A 22,606-nucleotide genomic window follows, 5' to 3' on the forward strand; every position below is an offset into this window, starting at 1 on the left:
TCATGCCCGAGGCAGGATTCGAACCTGCGACCGTAGCGGTCGCGCGGTTCCAGACTGTAGTGCCTAGAACCGCTCGTCCACCTCGGCCGGCCCAAGATATGAACCCCTGAAAAATCGCAGTTTTGCGCGTCCCTGTTTGGAACATATTGGTATCGGGTACTCTCGTACACAGATCGATTAGACTGGGTGTAGTTGCAGGCGTCTTTAATCTTGTTTAGTCACGGGAGTGTTAGAAAGATTGATAAACAGACAGAAAGGGAATCACTAATGTTAAAATATTAAGGAATTTTATGTGTTTTTATGAGTGAAGTTAAATCTCAAAAGAACTTTATGTATTCTTAGCTTATTTACTAATGACTGTAACGTAATGTTCTATCTTCCAAGTTTTTTATGAGTGTGTGTTAATACATTTTTATTTATTTTAATACTGTTGTGCAAGTACGATGAAATTTTGTTTTATATGTGAGTGCAGGCTTTCTCGGCGAATTTCATATGTCTTCACGGGTTGTCAGCCGAGTAGCGTCGTCGTCTCGTTGCAACGTTTCAATGCAATGCGTCTCGATCATCTTCGCCTGAAGGTGATGGAGACGCATTCCATCGAAACGTTGCTACGAGACGACGACGCTACTCGGCTGACAACCCGTGAATACGTCATATATGAAATTTTAGTTGTTTATTTTTACATCTTGCAGCACTGATTTGTCCTTTATTCTTATAGCAAGACAAGTTTGATAGCATTAATCATGCACGATGCATAAAAGTCCAATCTGACACAGTGCGGTTTCGTCTTTGACAAATATTTCATGAGTTTTATCACAATTCACTTTTGTGCCGAAGCAGGATCTAGTGAATATACAGAGTGAGGCAAACAGGACTTTACAACTTTGCAACGATGTACAAATTTATTGAGATAATTTATAGAATCCGTAAGTTTGTCAAGTGTCATTTTGGTTCGATGTGACTACTGTTTGTGATGCAGCAAACATCTCACCATTAATCCGTTTTTCCTCACACTCGTTGCAGCACTTCTGGACTTACAGTTATGAAATTACGATATTCAGTCACGTAATACAGTAATGATAAGTAGGTGTAACTTGTGCAACAGCAGCGAAGACTCGATTTTTCAGACTGATTAAATTGTTCGGTAAGGGGGAACACACACACGGTCTTTGATGAAACCCCAGAGGAAGAAATCCAGTGATGTCTAGTCTGGGGAGCGAGGTGGCCATGCTATTGGCCCTTCACGTCCATTCAACCGACCTGGGAAGCGTTTATCGACAAAACCTCCAACATACGTGAGGAAATGCGGTGATGCATCGTCTTGTTGGTAGTAAACCATCCCATCTCGGTCATCTTCATCGATTTGTGGAATTAAAAAGTTTTCAAGCATATACAGGTACACAACAGCAGTGAAAGTTTTCTTCATGAAGAAAAAAACGGGCGTGCACTTTCAATTTGTTAAGGGCACAAAACACATCGGCTTTGGGACGGTCACAAACGTGTTTCAGGGTTGCATGAGGATTTTCGCTGCCCCATATTCTGCAGTTTTTGGGTGTTCACCACGCCACTGATATGAAACTAAAACGTACCGGTGAAAGTAGCCATCTCAACAGTACACTACGCTGGCGCTCCTTGTGGCGAAATGAGGTACTGATGCACTACATGAAACAAACTTGAGGTTGTTTGCTACAAAATGACACATCTACCGATTCTCTAAGTTATCTCAATACATTTCTGTATCATTCCTTCGTTGTAAATTCCTTTTTCACTCACCTTGTAGTAACCATATTATAAATACCTCTTTTTATTAAGAATACACTTTTATTATTTCTGGGTTTACAGTTCTGAAATTAAGATATTCAGTTCAAAAATGGCTCTGAGCACTATGGGACTTAACATCTGAGGTCATCAGTCCCCTAGAACTTAGAACTACTTAAACCTAACTAACCTAAGGACAGTACACACATCCATGCCCGAGGCAGGATTCGAACCTGCGACCGCAGCAGCCGCACGGCTCCAGACTGCGCGCCTAGAACCGCGAGACCACCGCGGCCGGCTAAGATATTCAGTCACACAACACAGTAATGATAAATAGGAGTCAGAGCCAACAGTAATTTTATGGAACGTCTGTGAAGACGACTGTGTTTTCGTCCTGATCACTAGTGCAGATACAAATATACTCATCACACACACTAATAGGGATTGTGTTTTTGCGACAGTTGTAACTTCATTTCCTTGGTGGTGATGGCCAGTCGTGACAGGTAACAAGTAACTTTAACAGCTCCAATGTTTCAGAAAAGGCATGATATGTATAAACAAGAGTCATAAGACATGTCTTAGACGTGAGACTTCTTGTTTATCATAATGCAATGTCTGCTCATTAACCTCTTATGGCCCATGTCACATCAAAAAGGGGATTCGTCCGAGTTACTATGGTCGCCGCAGTACCGAACTTACGGCGAACGTATTGTGGCAGACGCAACAGTTCAATGGACGTTCGCCAGTGTGCAGGAGTAGGTGGTTGTTCAAGCCGCTAGGAAACAAGAATTTCTTGTGACAAAAGTTGCAACTGAAGGCCTGCGATTGGATTTCAAGGTGGCACTTTTCCGTGAATATTTTGAGACATGTGCCACAGGTGAACTGATGTAAGCCGTTGTGCAGTCGCGAATGTTTCTTCAGACAGCTGTTTCTAATGAATTTCTTGTGGCACACTTCACAGGAGTAAGGACGTTCGCCTGTCTGCAGACGCGAGTGCAGCTTCAGGACGCTGCTGGTTCTGAATGTCTTCAGACACACACCACAACTATATGGGCGTTCGCCACTGTGCAGACGGAAGTGGACCTTCAAGGTGGAGCTGCTTTTCAATGTTTTGTGACACACGGTGCACGAATGCTGAAATTCACGGCTGTCTATATGTTTGTGTTCTTCCAGGTCCTGCAAATGTGCAAATTTCTTCTTGCAGGTGGCACAGCTGTACGCAAGATGTCGTGTACCACTTTTGTGCGTGGAGAATGCTGCCGCCTTAGTTGTGCACTGTACGATGTTGGCTTTTCCTGCAGCTAGTCCAGCTCTGGTAGCCAAACCGTCACTGCCATCGGCACTGTAGTCGTCCTCCTCTCCAATGGGGATCATACTGCAGAATTGCGCAAAAAACTGTATCATAAAAGTTTGTCATAACAGTGAAAAATCACAAAAGAATAATTATATTAAAATGCGCTGCATCCCTAAATGTCTTATATGAGCCCTCATGAATTCACAGCGTATTACAGGGTTGCAGAGAAGATTATAAATACGGAGCATAATGCATTGATACCACAAATATTTGCACATTTTCTGTTTGAGATGAGTTTGTACAAACGTCTCCGAATATTCACAATAGTTGTACGAAATCACACGCAGTGATAGCGACGTTATTGCAATGTCAAACGTAAGGAAAATATGAACCACCATTGCTTCTCTATCAGATGTACTAAATTTGCCAAATGTAGCTGTAGAACTCCAATATTTCCTATTTCAATTGGTCTTCACAAATCCCTTCCGTTCAAACTAGCAGGTAGTGTTGGTAAGTGTTAGGACAGTTCCGATGGCCTTCTTATTACCCAGAAGTCTCTCGTCACAGAAATAAGTGAGTGACACTGCTTGTCTACAGCAGTTGCCACCTCGTCTGTTGAGAAGTGGGAAAGTGTGCTGTATATACTCGTGCTCAGAAGGGTTTACAATTTAGTTTCCAGCTGGTAGTTGTCTTTAGGGAATCGCTCAGCTGAATTGAATCTCAGGCGTCGTCGTTTCCAGGAACGACAGCGTGGTTTCTGACTTGGGAGGTGGTCGCATAGGGAGTCATCAGAGTGTGTGCAAACTGCAAAGCCAAGACCAGCACTTGCGCACGAAAGGAATGGCAGTATCGTGCGTATATATCAAGATTTAGTTTCCTGTTGATGGGGTTAAGTTTTAACAAGTGTGTAGTATCAGGAATTATTCAGAACGAACAATTTTGATTAGAACTGAAACCTCCTGGTAGATTAAAATGTCTGACATATCGGTACTGGATACTGGTAGATTTGCCTTTTCAGGCCAGTGCTCTACTGGCTGGGCTATCCGCGCACGCCCTACCCTCACAGACCTCAGCTCTACTTTTGTTAGTACTTGTGTCCTGCCCCCCAAACGGCACAGAAGTTGTCCCCTACACCTTTCTGGACTAGCACCCCTGGAGCAAAGAATACTGTAGAAAATTCTGCAAAGGCTAAAACGTGGGAGAGAGATAGTCGTAGGATTAGTTCTGTGAGAGTAGTTCATGTTTGGATAACTCTGTCGGTAGCGCATTAGTCCGCAAAATGCAGGTTCAAGTCACTTCAGTGCATTTTCCAATGCAGAGTATAAATTTATGAGGGTTGTCCTCGATGGTGAGTGTTCATCGGAGGTGAGGGTATCATCTGGAGTGCCCCAGGGAAGTGTGGTAGGTCCGCTGTTGTTTTCTATCTACATGAATGATCTTTTGGATAGGGTGGATAGCAATGTGCGGCTGTTTGCTGATGATGCTGTGGTGTACGGGAAGGTGTCGTCGTTGAGTCACTGTAGGAGGATACAAGATGACTTGCACAGGATTTGTGACTGGTGTAAAGAATGGCAGCTGACTCTAAATATAGATAAATGCAAATTAATGCAGATGAATAGGAAAAAGAATCCCGTAATGTTTGAATGCTCCATTAGTAGTGTGGCGCTTGACACAGTCACGTCGATTAAATATTTGGGCGTAACATTGCAGAGCGATATCAAGTGGGACAAGCATGTAATGGCAGTTGTGGGGAAGGCGGATAGTCGTCTTCGGTTCATTGGTAGAATTTTGGGAAGATGTGGTTCATCTGTAAAGGAGACCGCTTATGAAACACTAATACGACCTATTCTTGAGTACTGCTCGAGCATTCGGGATCCCTGTCAGGTCGGATTGAGGGAGGACATAGAAGCAATTCAGAGGCGCGCTGCTAGATTTGTTACTGGTAGGTTTGATCATCACGCGAGTGTTACGGAAATGCTTCAGGAACTCGGGTGGGAGTCTCTAGAGGAAACGAGGCGTTCTTTTCGTGAATCACTACTGAGGAAATTTAGAGAACCAGCATTTGAAGCTGGCTGAAGTACAATTTTACTGCCGCCAACTTATATTTCGCGGAAAGACCACAAAGATAAGAGAGATTAGGGCTCGTACAGAGGCATATAGGCAGTCATTTTTCCCTCGTTCTGTTTGGGAGTGGAACAGGAAGAGAAGATGCTAGTTGTGGTACGAGGTACCCTCCGCCACGCACCGTATGGTGGATTGCGAAGTATGTATGTAGATATAGAATTATCTGATTATTGTTTATTCACATGTACCACATAGTTGCAATTAAAATGCAGCTACTTATGGACGTCTAGTGTGGGGTGTAATTGCCGTGTGGCAGGGAATCTTAGTAGATGTGCTAAGGCATCAATGCAGAACCGATTTACACTCAAAGAAAATTAGTTCCGATTTTGGCCACCACGTGCAAATGTGGCGCTGTACAACATGGTGTCAACATCTCCAGTGGTCATGCCGAACAATTTGTGTAAGCGGCAGTTAATAATAAAATCAACATGTCTTTCTCACTGGTCTGACCTCTTCTGCCCATGTCCTGCTCATAATCCATTACATATGGAAACATGTCTACACTGAAACGCCAAAGACACTGGTATAGGCATGCATATCCAAATACAGACATATGTAAACAGGCAGAATACGGTGCTCTGGACGGCAACGCCTATATAGGACAACAAGTGTCTGGCGCAGTTGTGGGCTAGTGCTGCTACAACGGCAGGTTATCAAGATTTAAGTGAGTTTGAACGTGGTGTTGCCGGCAACGTTGGCCGAGCGGCTCTAGGCGCTTCAGTCCGGAATTGCGCGACTGCTACGGTCGCAGGTTCGAATCCAGCCTCGGGCATGGATGTGTGTGATATTCTTAGGTTAGTTAGGTTTAAGTAGTTCTAAGTTCTAGGAGACTGACGACCTCAGATGTTAAGTCCCATAGTGCTCAGAGCCATTTGAACCATTTGAACGTGGTGTTATAGTCGGCGCATGAGCTATGGGACACAGCATCTCCGAGGTAACGATTAACTGCGGATTTTCCCGTGCGACGATTTCACGAGTGTAACACGATATCAGGAATTCGGTAAAATGTCAAATATCCGACATCGCTGCGGCCGGAAAAAGACCCTGCAAGAACGGGACCAACGACGATTCAACAGAGTCGTTCAACGTGACAGAAGTGCAACTCTTCCGCAAATTGCTGCAGATTTCAATGCTGGGCCAACAACAAATGACAGCGTGCGATCCATTCCACGAAACATCGTCGATATGGGCTTTCAGAGCGAAGGTTGATAACACACAAGTTTTATGCCTCGCCTGGGCCTGTCAACACAGACATTGGACTGTTGATGACTGGAAACATGTTGCCTGGTTGGACGCGTCTCGTTTCAAATTTCATTGAGCAGATGTACCTATACGGGTATGGAGACAACTTCAAGAATCCATGGACCCTGCAGGGGACTGTTCAAGATGGTGAAAAAAAATGTTCAAATGTGTGTGAAATCTTCTGGGACTTAACCGTTAAGGTCATCAGTCCCTAAGCTTACACACTACTTAAGGTAAATTATCCTAAGGACAAACACACACACCCATGCCCGAGGGAGGACTCGAACCTCCGACGGGACCAGTGACTGCAGCGCCCGGCTAATTCCGCGCGGCCAAACTGATGAAGGCTTTATAATGGCGTGGGGAGTGTGCTATTGGACTGAATCAGAACCCCTGATACATTTACATACGACTCTGATAGGTGACACATACGTAAGCACTCTGTCTGATCACCTCCACCATTCACGTCCATTGTGCATTTCGTTGGGCTTGGGCAATTCCAGCAGGAATATTCGATAACTCACACGTCCAGAATTGCCACAGAGTGGCTCCAGGAACGCTCTTCTGAGTTTGAACACTTCCACTGGCCACCGAACTGCCCAGACATAAATATTATTGAGCATATTTGGGACGCCTTGCAACGTGCTGTTCATAAGAGATTTCCACCCACTCGTACTGTTACGGATTTATGAACAGCCCTGCAGGGTTCGTGGTGTCAGTTCCCTCCAGCACTACTTCAGACACGCCGTGCTCCAGAACTTCTGCATGCTGAAGGGAGCGCTACACAATATTACGCAGGTGTACCAGTTTCTTTGGCTCTTCAGTGTATATGTCTTTCTTACATTCACTGCGCTAGATTTTGCACCTGGTTGCCAAAACTGGAACTAATTTTCTTCGAACATAATTTGGGTCTGAAACTTCCTGGAAGATTAAAACTGTGTGCCCGACCGAGACTCGAACTCCGGACCTTTGCCTTTCGCGGGCAAGTGCTCTACCAACTGAGCTACCGTGCTTCGGTAGCTCAGTTGGTAGAGCACTTGCCCGCGAAAGACAAAGATCCGGTGTTCCAGTCTCGGTCGGGCACACAGTTTTAATCTTCCAGGAAGTTTCATATCAGCGCACACTCCGCTGCAGAGTGAAAATCTCATTCTGGATAATTTGGGTCTGCATTAATGCATTAGAATATCTACCAAGTTTGGCTGTCATACTATAATTATAGCTCAGATTGGCCCTCTGTGAGCTGCTCCACTTCTGCTATAAGCACCAGGCTCTTGAAGTACCTTCGGTATCTCTGGTATGTCTCATACCTGCGAACAGCATTCACAGTCGGGTTGCATTGTGGATTGTGCGAAGCTTTTCTGAACCTTGTACAAACAACTTTAAACTACACTTACAGATTTATTTATGGTTATTTTATATTGAAGGATTACATACGTGATTTAACACCCAAGAAAACGATTTTCTGTTGCAAGCGGAGAGAAATCATTAGTAAACTTTATTTTTAACCTTAAGAAAACAGCGTATAAAACTCTAAAATAGTCTAAATCATGAGAAATGCATACAATATGCTGTACACTGTTGTGGAAAAGGGAAACTGCTAAATGTAACATGATAACATGGTTGCAATAGGTATGCACAAAACACTATTAAACCGCACAAGGTTTCCTTACAATAAGTGAAAGAGGAAAAAATATAGCACTACTTACGTATGTGGCAACAGGAGGGGGTCTGACCACCCTATCATTGTCAAATCTAGAATTAACAAAGCTGTTGCTGTTGTTGTGGTCTTCAGTCCAGAGACTGGTTTGATGCAGCGGTCCATGCTACTCTATCCTGTACAAGCTACTTCATCTCCCAGTACCTCCTGCAACCTACATCCTTCTGAATCTGCTTAGTGCATTCATCTCTTGGTCTCCCTCTACGATTTTTACCCTCCACGCTGCCCTCCAATACTAAACTGGTGATCCCTTGATGCCTCAGAACATGTCCTACCAACCGATCCCTTCTTCTAGTCAAGTTGTGCCACAAGCTCCTCTTCTCCCCAATTCTATTCAATACCTCCTCATCAGTTATCTGATATACCAATCTAATTTTCAGAATTTTTCTGTAGCACCACATTTCGAAAGCTTCTATTCTCTTCTTGTTTAAACCATTTATCGTTCACGTTTCACTTCCATAGATGGCTACACTCCATAAAAATACTTTCAGAAACGACTTCCTGACACTCAAGTCTATATGTTAACAAATTTCTCTTCTTCACAAACGTTTTCCTTGCCATTGCTAGTCTACATTTTATATCCTCTGTACTTCGACCATCGTCAGTTATATTCCCCAAATAGTAAAACTCATTTACTACTTTAAGTGTCTCATTTCCTAATCTAATTCCCTCAGCACGACCCTACTTAATTCGAGTACACTCCATTACCCTTGTTTTGCTTTTGTTGGTGTCCATCTTATATCCTTCTTTCAAGACACCGTCCATTCCGTTCAAATGCTCTTCCAGGTCCTTTGCCGTCTCTGACAGAATTACAATGTCATCGGCAAACCTCAACGTTTTTATTTCTTTTCCGTGGATTTCAATTCCTACTCCGAGTTTTTCTTTTGTTTACTTTACTGCTTGGACAATACACAAATTGAATAACATCGGGGATGCGCTACAACCCTGTCTCACTCCCTTCCCAACCGCTGCTTCCCTTTCATGCCCCTCGACTCTTATAACTGCCATCTGGTTTCTGTACAAATTGTAAATAGCCTTTCGCTCCCTGTATTTGAACCCTGCAACCTTCAAAATCAGAAAGAGAGTATTCCAGTCAACATTGTCAAAATCTTTCTCTAAGTCTACAAATGCTAGAAACGTAGGTTTGCCTTTCCTTAATCTATCTTCTAAGATAAGTCGTAGAGTCAGTATTGCCTCACTTGTTCCAACATTTCCATGGAATCCAAACTGATCTTTCCCAAGGTCGGCTTCTACGAGTTTCTCCATTCGTCTGTAAGGAATTCGTGTTAGTATTTTGCAGCTGTGACTTATTAAACTGATAGTTCGGTGAGTTCACTTCTGTCAACACCTGCTTTCTTTGAGATTGGGATTATTATATTCTTCTTGAAGTCTGAGGGTATTTCGCCTGTCTCATACATCTTGCTCACCAGATGGCAGAGTTTTGTCAGGACTGGCTGTCCGTGAAAGTACGGGACAAAGGCTATGAAAGAGGAGGAGGAAGGGAAGGAGGAGGAGAAATAACAGGTGGAGACAATAGAAATATCTCGACAGGGCTTATGCAGGGTGATTACTAATTACATGATCACCAAAATGATGCGATGCATATGCGATATTCGACTTAAGCATAATAATTAAACTTTTTCAAGTACGAGTGCAACTAACTTTCTGTTTTTTTTCTTCTCTATGGGATTCGATAATGCACAGACCATGGCAGCGTTCGCAGCCATGCCTCAAGCAGTCTATACTGTTTTCACCCTGTGGCTGCCGCAGTCGCACTTGCCACGCAGCGATGCGACAGAGTAGCCGTCTACCGTCCCGCGGCGGAGGGTCTTACACTGCGTTTAAAGCAAGTCGCAACTTTTGACAGGTCAGTACGGAGCGAGTGGAGGGAACCGTAGTTGCCAGCGCGTGCTGGGCGCGTCGGCAGGTGACAGTTTCATAACGCCAGGCCTACGTTTTTTACATGTGAGACTTTCAGGTGAGGTTAGGGCCGGGAACGTGACGCAACCCATCCCCTCTCCAAGAGGAATGCAGTTCCTAACCCATACCCACTTTGTTGAAGATAATTCGGACCATGTTACCATATTTCTTATTGTGGTTCTGATACTTAAGTGTTTTCTCGAATTCATTTCCATATACATCTTGTAATCAGTATGGTCATCGCTCCCAATATTGTTAAAAATGTAACTTGTATATATGCCCATCAACCAAATCACTGCGTTATTTTTTTCCTTAGGGTAGTAACTTTCTTCTGGTCTGAAGAAAATGTTAGTCGGTACATTTTTGGTGAAGTTCTTGTTATTTGAGCAATTTTCTCCCTGGTCCACCTCCAGTTGATAATCCCATCGCCACATGTGTAACGATGAGGCACACTATCAACGAGGTTGCATTTGCTGCAGAAGTTAGTGTCACTTAAACCGATGGCAAAGAGGCGCTCATTAGTGCTGATGATGTCATTGACTACCTTGTACCACGCTGTTCTCACGTCAGACGAAAGAACATCACTGCTGATGTTTTTCCAGACCACATTCCATGCTATTCCAGCGTATTTAGTTTCTACGTTATTTTCCTTTCCTGTTTCAGTCTTTCAGTTAAAGTCGCCTTTGCTGTGACGTTTTTGGGGTTTAAAAGCATTTTTCTGGGCTAGCTTAGCTCAAGATAATACTCCCTATTATGTTTTAGTTTAAAACTTATTTTTTGTATATTTATCGGTGTTTCTACACTTTCTGGCCTGACAATGTCGCACAGTTTTGCTGTAATCCACTCTGCATCGTTACACATTATGCTCCATGTTCGTTAGACATACTACGCCATCGCTTTTTACTTGATGTCGGTTAGTCCCATTACTCCATTGCTTGGATCCAAAACTCGTGTCTTCACAGGCACTCGAAACAATTCCCCTTTCCACAAGAACTTTGCTAAGGTGGACACGATCGTCTTCGCTACCATTGATGGAATGGGGAGAACCTGTGCTATGTAATAGGCCTTGGATAAAATATACGAGTTGATAAACAGTATTCTCTGGAACTGGTTTCTGCTCCGCTGACAGTTTTCAATCAAACCTCCCTTGATTTTTGTTGCTACCTCCCGCCAGAGTATTGCTATCATTTTTGAAATGTCAATGCTGTTCCAAGAGCTTTGTGTTCATTAACTTGGTTCGTCCACTCAATGCGAAAGTTAGCGAGCTGCTTTATATTTAGAAATTTGCTATTGTTTTCATTCACCCTCGCACCTGATGCGGAACAGTATTTTACAAGTATCATCTCTAGTTGTGTCACATCTGCTTGGTCTCTGATGATTTCCCCTTCATCGTCCGCGTGAGCACCTACCACGGTCTTTGTTCCTTGAATAGTAATGCCTGTCAGCCTGTGCTGTAGCTGTCTCAGGAAAGGTTCCAGCGATATAACAAACAGGAGCATGGATATGGGGCTCCCTTGGGTAACGCCCTTTATATTTCAATTTGTTTTGACTCGGCGCCGAACCCGGCACGCCCGCTTGACTGCGTCAACAGAACATAGCCCAAGCCGACTAATTTGCGATGTTTGTCCAACGTTTTTAAATAAATTATTCGGTAATAAACTCTAATTCTCGCACATCTTATACTCTGATTCGTCGGCTTTATTATGAACCGGCTATCATTTCGTTAATGGTCATAGTTATAATGATACTTCGATAGTAGGTCAATTACTGCAAAGAATTCTCAGTTTGCAGTGAAATATTTGTATCGCTATGAATTTGTGTTTGGTGCGTGATACGTCACATGTTGATGCGTGTTAAATGTAGATGATATATTGAATTATTCCTTAAAAATGTACGGATATTTTGAGAAAATTTAATGTATAAAAAGCGCTCGGTGACGAATTCGTGCATCAGTGAAAAAACTACAATAAAATATTCATAAATTCCTCGAATCTCGTAAATTGTTTGAGATATACAAACAAGATTTTGGCAGAAGACAGAGCGCAAAGACGACAGTGTTTTACCGTACGATTAATTTGCGAAACTTCCATATCTATCGCGATATTCAAGCGACTACAGATTTTTTCAATTTAGTTATTGAGAACCATCGATAACTGGTGAAACGAAAATTGCTGTGGGTTTTGTGACAATATTAGTGATTAGGTTACAAGTTAATTTTGTTGCTGTTTCATAAACTATTGACCTGACAAGTACTCAGTTGTTAGTTTAAGAATACACTATTTCAGGATTCTGTCACAATTCCGACTGCATTAGAATGTTAGTGAGAAGAATATTTCTAAACTCTGCCGTGTTTTGACAAAAGAAGCAGATTTTACCATGGCAACAAGAGAAGTTACGTATTCGTCAAAACTCGTCAGACCTTCACGAATCGATGTCCGCTGACCTGCCTTCTTGTCCGCCCAGTAGCTGAGTGGTTAGCGCGACGGAATGTCATGCCAAGGGGCCCGGGTTCAATTCCCGGCTGGGTCGAAGATTTTCTCCGCTCAGGGACTGGATGTTGTGTTGTCCTCTTCATCAACATCTCATCCCCATCGACACGCAAGTCGCCGAAGTGGCGTCAACTCGAAAGACCTGCACCAGGCGAACGGTCTACCCGACGGGAGGCCCTAGCCACAAGACATTTCATTTCACTTTACTGTCTTCTTGGTATGGCTGACAAATCAAGACCAGTCCTAATGTGCAACATTTTCAGTGGCTTCTTTTGCCAGCATTTCAACCTCACTGAGCGTAGCACTCTTGTTGTTTTTTATCACATTGCTTTTCACCGATGCCCATGTACTCGGCTGGATTTAAATGAGCATGATACGGAGGAAGCCCGATTACACTATTCCCTTTACTGTTAGCCAGTTTGTTGATCCAGTAGTGTGAAGTTATGGCTTGTGCAATACTGCAAATGGCTCTGAGCACTATGGGACTTGACATCTGAGGTCATCAGTCCCCTAGAACTTAGAACTACTTAAACCTAACTAATCTAAGGCCATCACACACGTCCATGCCCGAGGCAGGATTCGAACCTGCGACCGTAGCAACCGCGTAGTTCCAGTCTGAAGCGCCTAGAACAGCTCGGTAACAGCGGCCGGCCGACTGCAAGAGGCGAAGCTGTGAACGCCTCTACGCGGCTTTATTGAATCTCACAGAGAACAAAAACAGTCCGCTAGCTGCACTCATTTTGTTCAAAGAGTTTGATGAATACTGTTGAATATATACGTTATTGAATCCAGTGCTTACTGGTTTCAGCTTTTTATGCCTGTAAATCAGTAAATCGTTTCATTACTGGATTGATGAATGCGTATTAGGAAAGTACAACTTTTTCAGTTAAGTCTCAGAGTTAACTCTGTGCGACACTTAAATTTCTCCCTCCACCTCAGCCCAGTACACATGAATGTAGAACTTAACGTACACTCCTGGAAATGGAAAAAAGAACACATTGACACCGGTGTGTCAGACCCACCATACTTGCTCCGGACACTGCGAGAAGGCTGTACAAGCAATGATCACACGCACGGCACAGCGGACACACCAGGAACCGCGGTGTTGGCCGTCGAATGGCGCTAGCTGCGCAGCATTTGTGCACCGCCGCCGTCAGTGTCAGCCAGTTTGCCGTGGCATACGGAGCTCCATCGCAGTCTTTAACACTGGTAGCATGCCGCGACAGCGTGGACGTGAACCGTATGTGCAGTTGACGGACTTTGAGCGAGGGCGTATAGTGGGCATGCGGGAGGCCGGGTGGACGTACCGCCCAATTGCTCAACACGTGGGGCGTGAGGTCTCCACAGTACATCGATGTTGTCGCCAGTGGTCGGCGGAAGGTGCACGTGCCCGTCGACCTGGGACCGGACCGCAGCGACGCACGGATGCACGCCAAGACCGTGGGATCCTACGCAGTGCCGTAGGGGACCGCACCGCCACTTCCCAGCAAATTAGGAACACTGTTGCTCCTGGGGTATCGGCGAGGACCATTCGCAACCGTCTCCATGAAGCTGGGCTACGGTCCCGCACACCGTTAGGCCGTCTTCCGCTCACGCCCCAACATCGTGCAGCCCGCCTCCAGTGGTGTCGCGACAGGCGTGAATGGAGGGACGAATGGAGACGTGTCGTCTTCAGCGATGAGAGTCGCTTCTGCCTTGGTGCCAATGATGGTCGTATGCGTGTTTGGCGCCGTGCAGGTGAGCGCCACAATCAGGACTGCATACGACCGAGGCACACAGGGCCAACACCCGGCATCATGGTGTGGGGAGCGATCTCCTACACTGGCCGTACACCACTGGTGATCGTCGAGGGGACACTGAATAGTGCACGGTACATCCAAACCGTCATCGAACCCATCGTTCTACCATTCCTAGACCGGCAAGGGAACTTGCTGTTCCAACAGGACAATGCACGTCCGCATGTATCCCGTGCCACCCAACGTGCTCTAGAAGGTGTAAGTCAACTACCCTGGCCAGCAAGATCTCCGGATCTGTCCCCCATTGAGCATGTTTGGGACTGGATGAAGCGTCGTCTCACGCGGTCTGCACGTCCAGCACGAACGCTGGTCCAACTGAGGCGCCAGGTGGAAATGACATGGCAAGCCGTTCCACAGGACTACATCCAGCATCTCTACGATCGTCTCCATGGGAGAATAGCAGCCTGCATTGCTGCGAAAGGTGGATATACACTGTACTAGTGCCGACATTGTGCATGCTCTGTTGCCTGTGTCTATGTGCCTGTGGTTCTGTCAGTGTGATCATGTGATGTATCTGACCCCAGGAATGTGTCAATAAAGTTTCCCCTTCCTGGGACAATGAATTCACGGTGTTCTTATTTCAATTTCCAGGAGTGTATTTCTCGCATCGTGGTACCAGTTTCCTTATGTTCCGCTCGTAGAAGTCCGTTTAGTTGGACTGTAGCCATCTGCGGACTGCTGAGTCCACTTCTGCATCTACCTACATCTACATCTACATGGTTACTCTGCAATTCACACTAAAGTGCCTGGCAGAGGTTTCATCGAACCATTTTCATACTACTTCTCTACCATTCCACTCTCGAATGGCGCGTGGGAAAAAGGAACACCTAATTCTTTCCGTTTGAGCTCAGATTTCTCTTATTCTATCATGATGATCATTTCTCCCTAAGTATGTGGGTGCCAACAAAATATTTTTCGCATTCGGAAAAGAAAGTTGGCGATTGAAATTTCGTAAATAGACCTCGCCGCAAAGAAAATCGCCTTTTTTTTCAGTTACTGCCTCCCCAACTCGCGTATCATATCAGTGACTCTCTCACCCTTATTGCGCGACAACACGAAACGAGCTGCCCTTCTCTTCACTTTTTCGACGTCCTCCGCCAATCATACCGGGTAAGGATCCCACACCGTGCAGCAATATTCCAGCAAAGGACGGAGAACTGTAATTTAGGCTACCTTTTTCGTGGGTTTGTCGCATCTTCTAAGTGTTATGCCAACAAAGCGCAGTCTTTGTTTCGCCTTCCCCACAATATTATCTATGTGGTCTTTCCAATTTAACTTGCTCGTAATTGTAATTCCTAGGTATTTAGTCGAATTGTCAGCCGTTAGATTTGTGCGATTTATCGTATACGCAAACTTTATCGCGAAGAGTTGGCCAGCCAGGAACTTCTTCATAGAACCAGACAGGTGAAAGTCCCGTCCATAGCTGGCAGTCTAGCGTTGCTGCCTCTGGATCACGGAGTCCCGTACTCGATTCCCTGCCGGCCTGGGAATTTTCTTTGCCCGGAGACTGGGTGTTTGTGTTGTCCTCATCACTTCATCATCATCATTCGTGACAGTGGCTAGATTGAACTGTGTAAAAATTGGATTGTGTAAAAACTGGGACTTTGTACCGGCGTGCTTTCAAGATGGGAGCCGAGTGAGATCACAGGTATTTTTTTCGTCCTCTAAAAGAACTTATTTAAGAGTAAATAGTGTCAAATTTAAATTTTCTTTGTTTCGTGTACTTGCTGTAGTGTCCGTTCTTGTCGCACAACTGAGTATTAGCGTTCCAGCAGAGCTTGTTCTTGAAAAAACTTCGTGTCATCCGAAGTCCCGATAATCGCGACATAACCCGAAATTTTCCATGACAAACACAAAAATTTTTTGTCATGTTTTCTTGGTAGTGCAAAATTAGTTAAAAAAAGACAGCTACTAGTTTCATCAGTGTCTATTGTCGTGGTAAAAGTATAATTAAAAGTTTCTAAATCGTATTTAACTAACACATTTCTTATTGTTTACTACTTAGACGCGATCTAGACCTAAATTTTCCAACTTAAAAACGTTTAAAAACCTGACCAAACACGCTTGATACGTAAATTCTCTAAAAGCAAGGTAATTACTAATTCATTCTTCTGTCATTGTATCTCTAAATCAGTACAAAAACAACAACAGCCGCATATTAGGCCTTTGTGTCGTTTTTTGTTTACAGTTAGCCAATCTCGCGTTCTTGACAAATTAAAAAAAATCTTTAATCTCAATTATTCTTTCGAAACTGACCATGAGTGAGAAATGTGAGAGCTGTTAAAGGGTAGTGAGTAGAGGGATTTGTTGCCAATCTTGTAGGAAATATTTTCACTTGGGGGGGGGGGGGGATGCAGCGGTGAGAATGTTGGGAGAACGGCTCTCTCCTGGAACTGCAGAGATTGCAGTAGGAACATTTTGATTGGGGAACAGGAAAGGAAAATCTTTGCCCTTCAGGCATAGTTGGAGGAAGCAAGGAAGGAACTGATAAGAATCAAGGGGGATTGGGGGAAGGAGGGTGGTTGGGAACTGGCAGCTGGTAGGAGGATAGGAAGAAAGAGAACACGATCAGACTTTTTTATCATCAACGCCAAAAACAGATATCTAGCACTGCCAGAGTTAAGTGGAGAAGAGCCTCAGGTAGAAGAAGAAGCAGAAAACGTACAGCACACTTCAGGCGAGGCCAAGAAGCCTGGGAGTGTACAAAGTGTTAGGAAGAAGAAAGTGCTGCTGCAAGGTAGTAGCCATGGGCGAGGTGTAGGCCCTCAGTTACAAGAAAGTTTAGCGGCAGCGTACCAGGCCACCAGTATCTTGTAGCCAAATGCAGTGCTAAGTCATGTGATAGTGGACTTAGGGTCTTTCTGTAAGGAGTTTGCAAAATAGGACCATGTAGTGATAGTGGGTGGGGTGGGAAACAGTTTGGACAGGGATGGGGCATATAATAGGTGGTGACCTGGACAAGATAGCTTCCCTGACTCATGGCACCAATGTACACTATGTTGAGCAGCTCTCGCATCATGATCAGCCACACTTTGATGGAGCTGTGAGGCGAATCAATGTGGGGTTACGGATAGCTCTGAGGGCAGTCAACTTTGCTCACATTTCTCTGGTGCCTGTCGGGACTATCAACAGATGGGGTTTCACAAGGACTGGCCTACACCTAAACAGGACTGGGAAGGGAAGATTGGTACAGCTGATCCATGAAAGTATACGGGGTGGTTCTCGGGCCACACATGGTCAAATACCTGTTGTCTCGGATAGGAAAAGTAAGTCTGTTTTAGGATAAATCCAGACAACGGGCTCCCCTGCCTAAAGAATACCTCCAGCACTTTATACAACTATTAGAAGTTAGCTCCAATCTTTGAACTGCACAGTCGTTTGTGTTACTGAGCACTGGTGTAGAGAGACAGAAATCCAACATGTAGTGTTATCATTGTATGAAAGGTCAAACTCTTGCTGCAGAACTGGTTCAAGGGGTGGAGGATCATGCATTTATATCAGAAAAGGAGCACAGTTCAAATCAAGACATGATCTTAGTACAGTAAGTGAAGACAAACACTTTGAAATATCAGCTATTGAATTAACAGGTCTTGATATCACTAAGAAATTAATCATTTTATGTGTGTGTAGCTCTACCAGTGGTAGTGTGGACACTTTTTTCAGTAAATTAACAGAATTTTTAGATAAAGTCTCAAGTACAAAGGTCAACATAATTCTGTGTTGGGACATTAACATCAACACTAATATCATCATAAATGAATCCAGCAGCACCCTCATAAATATCCTTCAAAGTTTTGGCATGTCCCTATTGGTCAATAGTGCAACAAGGGTTACTACAGTGACTGCATCAATAATTGATCATGTGGACACAGATATGGACAGGGAAAAATGTGAAGTAGCTGTAAAAGATCTCGGACTATCACACCATCTCTGTCAAATAACAGCAGTAAAATTAGGCATCGAATCATTCCCTAAACTACAAGCCTACAAACGACATCTATCAGAAATCAAAATAAAAGATTTTTCAAAGGAACTAGCAAAACAAAGCTGGGATAAAATGTATAAGGAAACCAATGTGAATATAAAATTCTCTAAATTCTCTTCATTATTTAAATTGAACTTTGAAAAGGCGTTTCCAAAAGTATGCTTGTCTGTATCGACATCTCACAAAAACAAATGGATAACAGCAGGTATTAAGAAGTCCTCCCAAACATTTAAATACCTCAGTTTCATGAAAAAGTGTCACCATGATCCAGAATTGTTAAATTTCTATCATAGATACAAGAAGATCTATAGGAAGGTGCTGACTGCTGCAAAAAAGTCATTTAATGACAAAATAATCTATAATGCAGAGAATAAAAGCAAAGCAGTCTGGGATGTTATAAAAAAGGAAACAGGGAGAGGCAAAGAAATGCGGAATAACATACTGGTCAGGGAGGGGGATAAGGTAATAAAGTATCCACAACACTTAGCAAACTATGTAAATGAGCATTTTTCAAGTATTGCAGCGAATTTACAGAAAAAATTCCTGAAAGCAAATATAATACCTGTAAATAATGTTGCACTTAATAGAATTATGTTACTTCCAACCACAGAGAATGAAGTCAATGCAACTATTCAGAAACTAAAAAATAAAAACCAGTTGGCTTAGATGAAGTACCGATGTGTGTACTGAAACAATGCATAGAGATTATACAAGGCCCCTTAACAAATATAATAAATGACTCCTTCACATCAGGCACATTTCCAGAGCAGTTAAAACAGGCAAGAGTTGTACCTTTGTTTCAGAAAAGTAACGCAGAAGACATAGAAAATTATTGGCCTGTTTCCCTGCTGTCACCATTCTCAAAAATAATAGAAGCAGTTATGAAAGACAGATTACTGAATTACCTGAATAAATACAATCTTTTAAGCGAATCACGGCTTGCTCTCCAAAGTGGCAAAAATACAGTCAGCCACAGTAGAATTCACAAAGGTTGTACTTGATGCTCTTGACTAAGAGGAGTGTGTCACAGGCATATTTTTGGATCTTACTAAGTCCTTTGATATAGTTGACCACAAGATTATATTACATAAATTAGAACCATTAGGAGAGGTGTAGCTAATGACTGGTTTCGATGATACCTAGCAGATAGGGTACAAAGAGTAGAGATAACACACCATTCAAATAGATGTAAACATTTAGTAAAACACTTATCAGAACCAAAATACATTAATATAGGGGTTCTGCAAGGTAGCATATTAGGACCAATACTATTCCTGATGTACATCAATGACTTTCCCAGTAGTGTTACTCATGGTGAAAAAATTCTCTCCGCTGATGACAGCAATATTATAGTCACTGAGGAAACGAAAGCTCCTTGCAGATGAAGCAAATGTAACTCTCAAGAAAGTTTACGATTGGTCAATAAGCAATAAAGTGACACTGAACATAAAGAAAACTAATGCCATGAATTTCAGTTTGAAGAGGGAAAATAACAGTGTTAAATTAAATGTAGATGGCATATCTATAGGCTGTGTAAGAAATGCAAAATTTCTAGAAATGAATATTGATTCTCAGTTGAAGTGGTGTAAACACACAAAGGTACTTGCAAACAGAATGTCATTAGCATGTTATGCCCTTAGAATCCTATCGTCAGCATGTAACATGCAGTGTCTTTTAGTTACATACTATTCATATGTACACTCAGTTCTTAGCTATGGCATTCTTCTTTGGGGAACAAATGAATAAAATATTAATACAATTTTCAAACTCCAGAAAAGAGCCATAAGAGACATAACCAAAATTGGCAGTCGAGCTCCTTGTAAAGATCTGATCAAAACACTGAGGGTTTTAACTGCTCCATGTGAATACATTTACCAGTCAGTTGTACACATTAAAAATAACATTGGTAATTACTGCATACACAGCTCTGTCCATGACCATGGAAAAAGAGCTAGACTCAATTTACATTTCCCAGAAAAAATAAACATAAAACTCAAAACAGGGTCTTTTACCAATAAATTACCCAAATAGATAAACGAAATTGCAAAAATACACTTATTTAAAAAGGCAGCTAAAAAGTACCTGTTGTGCAATAAATTTTATACATTGAAGGATTACTTAGATAAAACAGAGTAGGTGTTTGGCAAAAACAAATGTTATACAAATAAATAATATTAATGGTTATAAAACATCTAACATTGCACGTAACACCTTCACACTATGTCTTTTTTTCATTTGTTTCATTTTCTAGAAAAACTTACCCCAAGCTATGTATTGCACAATACTAACACATCTTCATCTTTCTGAGCTCAACATCTAACTCGTTATAGAGGGATGCTGAGTCAATTATTCAGGATAGCAAATGGGAAGTTGTGGTACAGAAAATGGGCCAGAGATCAACTGTGTGTGTGTGTGTGTGTGTGTGTGTGTGTGTGTGTGTGTGTGTGTGTGTATGTGTGTGTGTGTGCATGCTAGTGAGTGAAGTGTTATGAAACAATCTATGTATAGTGTGTGCAGTGACTAATAGTGAGATATGAGTGAAATGTGTGGTATTACATTATGTAATAAGTTATTTGTAAAAAAAAATGTATTGTATTCCAGAAGTAAATCTAATGATTGTCTCTAACTAGAAGTCTGTAAATGTATGTGTGTACACACGAATTGGTCTAAACTTGTAAATACTTTGACATATCCTATATCCTTGTAAAAAGAGATCTACAGATGAATAAATGTATTACTACTACTACTGCTGCTACTACTTATGAACGTGCAGTTGAGCGCCCCGCAAACCAAACATCATCATCATCACAACAGTCCAACGGTGCAAGGTCCGGACTGTATGGTGGATGCTGGAGCATCCCCCACCCAAATTTAGTGATTTTCTCACGAACAGGAGCAGCAAGATGTGGGCGAACATTCTCATGAAGAAGTTTGACAGTGTCAGCATTAATGTTGTGGCGTTTGTCACGAAGGAGATGACGCAACTTAACCAAGGTTTTACTGTAGGCTGCAGCATTTGCAGTGGTCCCGTGTCCAGCAAAATCCACCAATAACACACCGTGCGTACCCCAGTCACAGGTACTTTCCTAGCAGATTGAGTCACTTTGAATTTTTTACGTACTGGGGAACCAGCGTATTTGTACACCAAATAGGTCTGCTTGGTTTCGGGCGTGTATTGGTATGCTCACCACTTATCACCAGTGCCGATTACTTTCAGAAAGTCATGCCTTTCTGCGGCATAACACGTTAAGTGATCCAAGCTTGTCATCATTCACTGGCCCTTGTGGTTGTCTCTCATTTCTTGCGTACCGAGCGAGCACTAACCGTACGAAATTTCAAAACATTGTGAACAATGCCGCACATGTCACTGTAGGAAATGAAATGCTGCGATGAAGTTCGCAGTTGCACAACGGCGGTCGTTCAAAGTCGCTGCCTCAGTGGCTCCAGCATTGTGCGGGTCTGCAGCTGCTACCGGCCGCCCGGAGCGTGGCCAGTCACTAAGGTCCACACACACCTGTCGGCGGGAAACACACCAGCTAGAGACATTGCTATGGTCCATGCGGTCGTCCCCATTCGCGCCGCGCATGCCCCTCTAAATTTCTCTCGGTTTATGTCCTTTGGCCCACAAATATCACACTACACTTCACTGCTCTTTACAAGTTGACGACAGTAACATGCATGTTTGTTTCACAGTTCAGACTTCTCACATTAGAGCTGCACATGGAAACAAAATACCCTCTGTAGCGCTTATTTCAAACTACGAGGGTTGCAACTTTAATGCTGGGAACGATTTATTAACAGCTCGTACAAAGTAGATACGCGTTTCAAAGTTTTACTGACCTTCAAAGTGGTCACCAGCATTGTGTACAATCCGTTGCCAGCGACGTGGAAGTCGTAGGATACACTTAGCAGTGCCAGTTGTGTTGACAGTTGGAGCGGCGCGGTCTATTGCCCGACGAATTTGTAGCAGTTGTGAAGCGAATGCCGTGAAGTGTTTCTCCTTCAGTTTAGAAATCGAATTGACTCACGAGGGCTTAAGTCAGGGGAGTGCAGTAAGTGGTTCAGCACTTAGCAGCCCCATCAATCAAGGAAATCAGTAACGTGCTTGAGCATTGTCCTGCAAAATGATGGTCAGGTCCTGCAGAAAGTGTCATCACTTCTGTCCCTACGCTGGTCGTAGGTTGTGTTCCAAAAATGAACAACATAGAGACAGAAGTGATGATACTTTCTGCTAGACCTGACCATCATTTTGCAGGACAATGCTCAAGCACGTTCAGTGCA

The 22,606-nt window shown here is 43.3% G+C and overlaps 1 protein-coding gene across 1 annotated transcript in view; it reads right to left on the bottom strand.

Annotated features, from left to right (window-relative positions):
- Positions 1 to 1,949: 1,949 nt before the first annotated feature.
- LOC124717132 (zinc finger protein 679-like) overlaps positions 1,950 to 22,606 on the bottom strand; it is a 190,818-nt gene continuing 170,161 nt past the window's right edge. Inside the window, exon 7 of the mRNA XM_047243871.1 lies at positions 1,950 to 3,133. Within this exon, the coding sequence (XP_047099827.1) occupies positions 2,431 to 3,133 (703 nt within the window). The 3' untranslated portion in view covers positions 1,950 to 2,430. The remainder of the gene's footprint in view (positions 3,134 to 22,606) is intronic.

Source organism: Schistocerca piceifrons, chromosome 9 (genome assembly GCF_021461385.2).
Source record: "Schistocerca piceifrons isolate TAMUIC-IGC-003096 chromosome 9, iqSchPice1.1, whole genome shotgun sequence".
NCBI classification, from domain to species: domain Eukaryota; kingdom Metazoa; phylum Arthropoda; class Insecta; order Orthoptera; family Acrididae; genus Schistocerca; species Schistocerca piceifrons.